The sequence below is a fragment of the Salvelinus namaycush genome, chromosome 2 (genome assembly GCF_016432855.1).
Source record: "Salvelinus namaycush isolate Seneca chromosome 2, SaNama_1.0, whole genome shotgun sequence".
Lineage (NCBI taxonomy): Eukaryota > Metazoa > Chordata > Actinopteri > Salmoniformes > Salmonidae > Salvelinus > Salvelinus namaycush.
In genome coordinates this window covers 63,398,726-63,406,904 of record NC_052308.1, presented here as the reverse complement: position 1 = coordinate 63,406,904, position 8,179 = coordinate 63,398,726, and the positions used below count along the sequence as shown (strand labels likewise).

Here is an 8,179-nt window from a genome sequence, read left to right as displayed (position 1 = left end):
CAATTTTGACAAAGCAATATACAAGCACCAAATAAGTTGTGGACATTAAAGCAGCCACATGTATATTTACAATGACACAATGTGTCATGTCTAAATGGGGAGCATTGTAAAATGTCCCACCCATTAGATATTAAAAATAAGACTGAAGTGCATATCATTGTACAGTGCTATATAATTCTGTTCAATCAGGGGATACCATTTTGCATCTTGTTGAACAGTCCCGGATAAAGTGCATTCATTTGTGACCATTTCTGTTTTTTCATCAGTGAACTACTAGCACATCACTGAGCTGCTCAATCCCCACTCCTCTCTTTCCATACTGTCACTCCTCCCTTTCATCTGCCTCTAGAGTAGGTCCTTTGAATGAATGAATGAATACTGTACTTTCAACTAGCTTCCTTTCCTTGTTCTATGTCATTCTCCTCACTGATTCAAATGCACCGAATAGGTAAAGTAACTAGTAAAGCTAACGTTTCTGAATCAAATCTGTTTACTTTCTGAAAATGCCATGAAGTTCATTTACGGCAGTGCAAGAAGTATCATGTCGTAGTTATAGTGGGTTAGTCATAGTAGGGAAGTTCTGTAACTACTGCACGTACACAAATTGATGCGTTGTTGTAAAAACTGGCTCCACCCATGTAGCAATATTCAAGTACACACGTTGACCTTGCCAACAGATAGGGAAGTTAAAGTGAGTACTTTCTCCGATCTCCCACATCTGTCAGGACAATAAAATGAATAGGGAATAGGAAAGGAAGTACTATACATTATACAGCCAATAGGATATACAGTACATCCTTTTTACATCTCAGTCCACACTTCCTACTACCTCTGAACTCTCTCTATCCTATCTGCCCTCCAGTGCCTTGTCTCGGGCGATGACGGCCTCATCAAACTTGACCACGAGAGTGGTGCCCTTGTGCCAGTGCACCGTGACCTTGGCGGGGAAGCCGCTGTGTGTGAGAATGGCCTCCACCGCGCCCCCGGTGAAAGCGGCACAGTTGAGCGTGCTGTTCTCTTTGGGCACCGAGGTGAAGGTGTTGATCAGGGGCTCTTTCTCAATGATATAGTAGGCCTTGTCGTCGTCGTTGGCCTGCTCCAGCTTGTCCGCTTCCTTGCCGAACAGGGCCCTCCACACCGACACCTGGGGAATCGAGGGGGAACGGAAGGCAGAGAAAGGTGAAGGTTTGTTTGTGTTTACGCTTATGTCTGAGGCCAGGTCTCTTGAAGTGGAGGTCAAGTCGCTGCTACAGCCAAGAGCCATGTATACCTAGGCTATATTTGTATCACGTTATAGCCTAATGTTATGTGAATGTTAGTATAATGTCATACATTGGTTGTTATTACACTAATGAAAAAGTCTAGTGTGTGAATCACACACAATGTGCAAAGTTCTCTTGGTCATGCTTTGATGAAGAGCAGTATGTTCAACACGTTGGTTTCTCTTTTTCCATTCTTCTCTCAACACCAGCACATCCAGCAGGCTGGCCCCCACGCCTTGACCCAAGTCTTGACCCAAGTCTGCCAAGCGTGCCTGCAGCTCGGACACAGAGTACACCCAACTCTGGCAGTACTGCACCATTTCAGAGAAGAGCAGGGCGAGCATGCGCTCATGCTGACCTCAGTCTTGGGTCTGGCGAGCGAACGCTCTAGAATCGCAGACTTGCCCCTGGTGAAGCGAGTCTCCATTTTCTACAGGGAGAGGGGAAGGTGAGGAGAGTGAGTGACTGTCAACAACAGCAGAATGTTGGTGTATAATAAAATATCAGCGCATGACTGTTGGTGCGTTCAAGACAACCGGGAACTCTGGAAAGAAACAAGGTCAAATCATGACGTAAGTGATCTTTAGGTCTGTCACGATCGTCATAAGGAGTGGACCAAGATGCAGCGTGGTATGTTTCCATCCTTTATTTTGGAATAGAAAACTCAAAGGGAAAAAATAATAAAGCGAACAAACGAAACGTGAAGCTCAAACTAGTGCACACAGGCAACTATACATAGACAAGATCCCACAAAGCACAATGGGGAAATGGCTACCTAAATATGATCCCCAATCAGAGACAACGATAAACAGCTGCCTCCGATTGGGAACCACACCAGGCCAACATAGACATACAATTCCCCTGAATAACCCACCCTTAATCACACCCCGACCTAACCAACATAGAGAATAAACAGCTCTCTATGGTCAGGGCGTGACAAGGTCGTAACTCCAGAAGGATGCCCGAGTTGGATGACAGTTCAAATGATTTTTCCCAGTGGGAGCTAGTTTTTTCCCCGAGGTCCCAGTTGTCTTGAACGCACTGAAGTCGGAGTTTTCCCAGTTCCCAGTTATTTTGAATGCGACATTAGTACCGAACATCACTCAATGACTGTTCTGACAACCATCCGTCTGTTTCAACACATCAGGAAACGTGCTACTACGGTTAGATACTCTTGAACAGAATATGAATAATAACAAGGAATATTTAATTCAATGAGCACACATGGTGGAAAGTTGACTCTAAAACATGCACGGAGAAGAAATAAAAATATTTTTAAAAACCTACACAAATAATAAAAAAGTATCTAATTATCATCCAGTAGAGTCCCATTTATCAACTGGTAATGGATGTTTGCTTAAAACCTTTTATCAATAGGGGGGCGCTGTTTTCACTTTGTAAAAATTCGTTCCCAAATTAAACTGCCTCGTACTCAATTCTTGCTCGTACAATATGCATATTATTATTACTATTGGATAGAAAACACTCTCTAGTTTCTAAAACCGTTTGAATTATATCTGTGAGTAAAACAGAACTCAAGTTGCAGCAAACTTCCTGTCAGGAAGTGAGAAATCTGAAATCGGGCACTCTGTTCCAGGGTCAGTTTATTAATTTGCATGTAATCTATGAGTCGACATGCACTGCATACGATTTCCCCTAGATGTCAGTAAGCAGTGAGAATTGGAATGGGGTTGCTAGGTAGATCTGAGGCCGTATAAAGGCTCTTGGAACCGGGGTGCACTCTTTTCAACGTTCGTCATGACGCAAGACAGACCTCAGGAATGCATTCTGAAAAGCTCTCGTTATAGGAGTTAGATTTATCCGGCTCTGATTTTATTCGATATAGGTGTTAAAAACATCATAATGTAGTTAATTTAAACCAAGTTATATCAGTTTATATCAATATATTGCGATTTTCGGTATTTTGTTTGTGCTGCGTTATGGTGAGTTGGACACGTTTTCGCCACATGGCTAATGTTTGCTGCTAATTCCAAAGTTGAAGACGACAATCTACAACCGAGCAACGATTATTTTGGACAAAGGACAACTTGCACAAGATTCTGATGGAAGCTCATCAAATAGTAAGAACTATTTATGATGTTCATTCGTTGTTCTGTTGAAAAATGTCAAACTATTATTCCGCCATTAATTTCGGTGCGGTCTCGCTTTAACGCACCTGTATGTCGTAGTAACGTTCATTTAAAAAATCTAACACAGCGGTTGCATTAAGAACTAATGTATCTTTCATTTGCTGTCCAACCTGTATTTTTTAGTCAAGTTTATGATTAGTTATTGATTAGATTAGGTGCCTCTCCCAAGATTTCTCCCGACATTTTGTTTGCATTTTGGCTACTATTCATATTGTATAACCACGATTTGTGCCGCTAAATATGCACATTTTTGAACAAACCATATATGTATTGTGTAATTTGATGTTATAGGACTGTCATCTGAAGAAGTTTGAGAAGGTTAGTGAAAAAATTTATATCTTTTGATGGTTTATTTGTTATCGCTACTGTTGGCTTGAATCAATGCTGTTGTGTGGTTGACTATTGTAGTAAGCTAATATAATGCTATATTGTGTTTTCGCTGTAAAACACTTAAAAAATCAGAAATATTGGCTGGATTCACAAGATCTTTGTCTTTCATTTGCTGTACACTGTGTATTTTTCATAAATGTTTTGTGATGAGTATTTAGGTAATTCACGTTGCTCTCTGTAGTTATTCTAGTTGCTTTGGTGAGAGTTGTGATGGTGGCTGCAATGTAAAACTATGATTTATACCTGAAATATGCACATTTTTCGAACAAAACATATGCTATACAATAAATATGTTATCAGACTGTCATCTGATGAAGTTGTTTCTTGGTTAGTGACTTTATATCTTTATTTGGTCGAATTTGTGATTTGCTACCTATGCAGTAAAAAAATGGTGGGAAAAAAAAGTTGTGTCTTTTGCTATCGTGGTTAGCTAATAGAAATACATATTGTGTCTTCCCTGTAAAACATTTTAAAAATCAGAAATGATGGCTGGATTCACAAGATGTGTATCTTTCATCTGGTGTCTTGGACTTGTGATTTCATGATATTTAGATGCTAGTATTTACTTGTGGCGCTATGCTAGGCTATGCTAGTCAGCTTTTTTACTGATGAGGGTGCTCCCGGATCCGGGATTGGGACCAATTAGAAGTTAAAATGACACAAAGGGAAAATAAACATAAGGGACAAAATTCACCTCATACATTGAGAACAAGAGGGTTGGGGATGGAAAAAAACACAAAAACAAACAGACACTGGCTGCAATTCTCAATGCAGCAGTCACTCAAATGTAATAGACTTTGTTCCCCTTTACTCCCAACCACCATAAGCCAATGAACACCACCTGCCATGGGACACTAATGTCATGAGTCAGGAACGTTTCTGTCATCTGAAAAAGCATACATGCACTGATTATAGTGTATGCCTACTACATTGGGTTGTTTTCGGGGAATTTGTTAAGTGTCCTTTCCAGTAAGGTTACTGGGCTTCCCTGATACTGACGATAAACAGACCGCCCCTCTCCTTTATGCATCGTGGAACACATTTACCAGACTTCACTATCTGTGTGTGTCTGTGTATATGTGTGTGTAATTACATCCATATGTGTGAAAGTTGGATGTAATAGATGTATATCATGGAAAAAATACTGTGATGACTAATACAAACCAGTATATCTTCAGCACTTGTCCCTTTAAGCCTGATCTCGTCACAAGCTTGAAAGGGCCTTATTTGTTTTCCGATGACAAACTTTGACTTTGGGTAGGAACCAATCAATATTTGGAGGCGTCTGTGTATAAAGAGTTATTTCATCTATTGGGACACTGCATTACAAACACATTGATTCCCCGAAGTGGGAAGTGAAACCAGCTTTAGGTACTTGAAACCAAGCCTTATTGAGCACCTGGACATTCTGCTTGGGGTTTGTCACGAGTGGTTGTGGTTTGTCATAACAGAGTGTTGGACTGTAAGAGATAAGAAGATTACAACTCTCATCGGCAGCCTGGGTTGACCTTGTCTGGGGATTGTTTGTGGGTTTAGTTTAGCCTCTGGATCTGGTGTGATACAGCTGCACTCAGAATGACTACAGTGGTTCTATGGCTCTTCATTGTGGCTGGAACGTGCTACGGCGTTCTCTGTTCAGGTAACCTGTGTTAATGGACTGTAATTATGTGTTTATTTGGGTTCATATGTCTAAAGGTACGGCCGCCATACTGCATTGTCCGTGCACATCTTCATTGGCAACATATGCTTCTATTGTTATACTGAGAGCTCAATTAAACACAAAAAGTCACTAGTATATAGCTGGTGAACAATACATTAAATACCCCAAGATAGTATGAATGAAGCCCCAGGTGACTGTTTGCACTGAGTCTGTAGTAACACGAACGAAAACATTTGTTTTGGTTTCAGAGGACCACCTGCGGGACATGGACAGTTTCATAAGTGCCGTAGAGCAGGCTGAGGAGTCTAACCCAGACCTGTCCCCACTAGCCCTTGTGAGGAGGCTCCGCAGGACGGCCGGACACGAGGACCCACTCACCCTGCACTTCCTGGGGGCCTCCAACAACATCAGCCACACCCACACCTCCGTGTTCAACACCACTCTCTTTGGCTTCTTCGACAAAGCCATCCACCATTTTGTGACGGACCGTGGTGAGGAGAGAGGGGTCGTTCTGACCCAAGATGGCACCACAGTGGCCATCGCTCCCATGCTTCTAGGCATTGAGGTGGGTCTGAAAGCTAAGCTGGAGGGCACCCCTCCTCTGGGCATGTTTCCCCTCACCTTGGCCAAAAACCTAGGGTTGTCGTTCCTTAGCCTTCAGGACTTTCCACCTGCTCAGCGTCTGGGGCCGGACGGCTGCTGGGACAACGTGACCCACCCCAGGGTGTTCAAGCTGTCGCGGGTGCCCACCCTGGCCACCGATGCCCTCGTCAACGGGGGAATGGATGGGTCCATTTTGGGCATGGATCTTGCCACCCTGGCCCCCTCTGAACAGCCTGGTAAACTCAGCAAGGTTCTGAAGGGTTACTACAACCATGTCTTGGAGGGGCAAGATCTGGGGGTTGTATCCAGCCACATCAGCCCCAAGCGCAGAGAGATTGCCCAAGCCCTGCTGGGCACCTTGGACACCCAGAGGCAGGTGATGGAGACCCTATACCTGGTATGGAGGCTGGAGAACACTCAGTGGATAGCCAAGGATACAGGGGTGGAAAAAGCAGTGAGAGACGGAATGCTGGAATTTGTCCACAGATACTGGGGTGAGTCTCAGGGTGGGGGAGAGGGAATAATTTACCCCTGTAGTTATGACATTGTAGGTCATTAAAGGCTATTAATTTGAAGTCTGCAAATATGAAGATTAACTAAACCTGTTCTACTCTGGTTCAACTTCTCCTCTCCAGACTGCCCTCCCATCATCCCACGGTGTCAGTGGGGAGCGGCACCCTACCGAGGGTCTCCCTTCCCTCTTGCCCTGCCCCTCCCCTTCCTGTATATCCACCACACCTACGAGCCAAACAGGCCCTGTCACTCCTTCCGGCAGTGCTCCAGGAGCATGAGGGCCATGCAGCACTTCCACCAAGAAGACCGCGGCTGGGCCGACATCGGATATAGGTGACCTTTGACCCCCTCATCCATTCGCAGATATTAACAAACCCTTTATACTAAGCTTCATAAATGGAGACAAGTGTGCTGTGTCAGCCTACAATTACTGAAGCAGTCATATTATAACAAATCTTGACATGATATTTATTACACTGTATAACTGTGCAATATAAAATGACAAGATGCTATAACAGGAATCAGGGTTGTGAGATAATGCAACTTGTTTTATCACTCCAACTCCTAAATGTATGTTCCCCTCAGCTTTGTGGTTGGTTCTGACGGGTACATCTACGAGGGGCGCGGCTGGCATCACCTTGGCACCCACACCAGGGGGCAGAACTCTTATGGTTACGGCGTGGCCTTCATTGGCAACTACTCCTCCTCTCTGCCCTCACGCCATGCCCTGGATCTGGTACGCCAACACCTGGCCAAGTGTGCTGTGGATGCCGGGCGCCTGCAGGCCAACTTCACCCTCCACGGGCACCGGCAGCTGGTGGACACCTCCTGTCCAGGAGACGCACTCTACTCAGAGATCAGGGGCTGGGAGCACTTTAAGGTGAGAGACTGTTCAGTATTTTTGGCTACTCTACTGTCAAATAAAACACTATTCAGTCATAATACAATTGTGCCCTTTTTCCTACATTAGACATTAGTGATAAACACCAACATTAAGCTGTTTGTGCACTGTTGATATTGATGCTGCTGACAGGTTTTGATCCGGTGTCATCTTGATCACTCATTACAGCAACCTTTTACAGGAAACCAGCTCATGGAAAAAGGACCAATGAAGAAGACAAGCATGTAAAAAGCAGTGAGGAATAAAACCAGTTTTGTCAAAATGTCTCATTGGTTTGTATGGGGGTATCAATTTGTTATGTCCATGATAATAGTGTGTTTTAGAGTTATAACAGCGTATAACACTCACCCTTCTGGTTGTCACTGCTTCACATTACAGTATTGTAACACAACAGAGAGACATGTACAGTGTACTGAACAAAAATATTAGAGCAACATGTAAAGTGTTGGTCCCATGTTTCATGAGCTGAAATTAAAGATCCCAGACATTTTCCATACGCACAAAAAGCATATTTCTCTCCAATTTTGTGCTGAAATGTATTTACATTCCTGTTAGTGAGCATTTCTCCTTTGCCGAGATAATCTATCCACCTGACAGGTGTGGCATTTCAAGAAGCTGATTAAACAGCATGATCATTACACTGGTGCACCTTGTCCTGGGGACAATAAAAGAGACACTCTTAAATGTGCAATTTTGTCAC

The 8,179-nt window shown here is 43.5% G+C and overlaps 1 protein-coding gene and 1 pseudogene across 2 annotated transcripts; one reads left to right on the top strand and one right to left on the bottom strand.

Moving 5' to 3' along the window:
- Window positions 1-633: 633 nt before the first annotated feature.
- Window positions 634-1,689, bottom strand: LOC120027319 (annotated as a pseudogene).
- Window positions 1,690-5,113: 3,424 nt separating this feature from the next.
- On the top strand, window positions 5,114-7,971 carry LOC120065756 (N-acetylmuramoyl-L-alanine amidase-like). 2 transcript variants are annotated; one of them, XM_039016833.1, is made up of 5 exons: window positions 5,114-5,441; window positions 5,711-6,559; window positions 6,701-6,911; window positions 7,164-7,458; window positions 7,648-7,971. In XM_039016833.1, the coding sequence occupies exons 1-5, from the start codon at window positions 5,378-5,380 to the stop codon at window positions 7,705-7,707; spliced, it is 1,479 nt and encodes a 492-aa protein (XP_038872761.1). In that variant the 5' UTR covers window positions 5,114-5,377; the 3' UTR covers window positions 7,708-7,971. The 2 variants fall into 2 exon arrangements, with proteins under 2 accessions (XP_038872761.1, XP_038872762.1); XM_039016834.1 differs by having other exon boundaries at window positions 5,115-5,441; window positions 7,661-7,971.
- The last annotated feature ends 208 nt before the right edge of the window (window positions 7,972-8,179 follow it).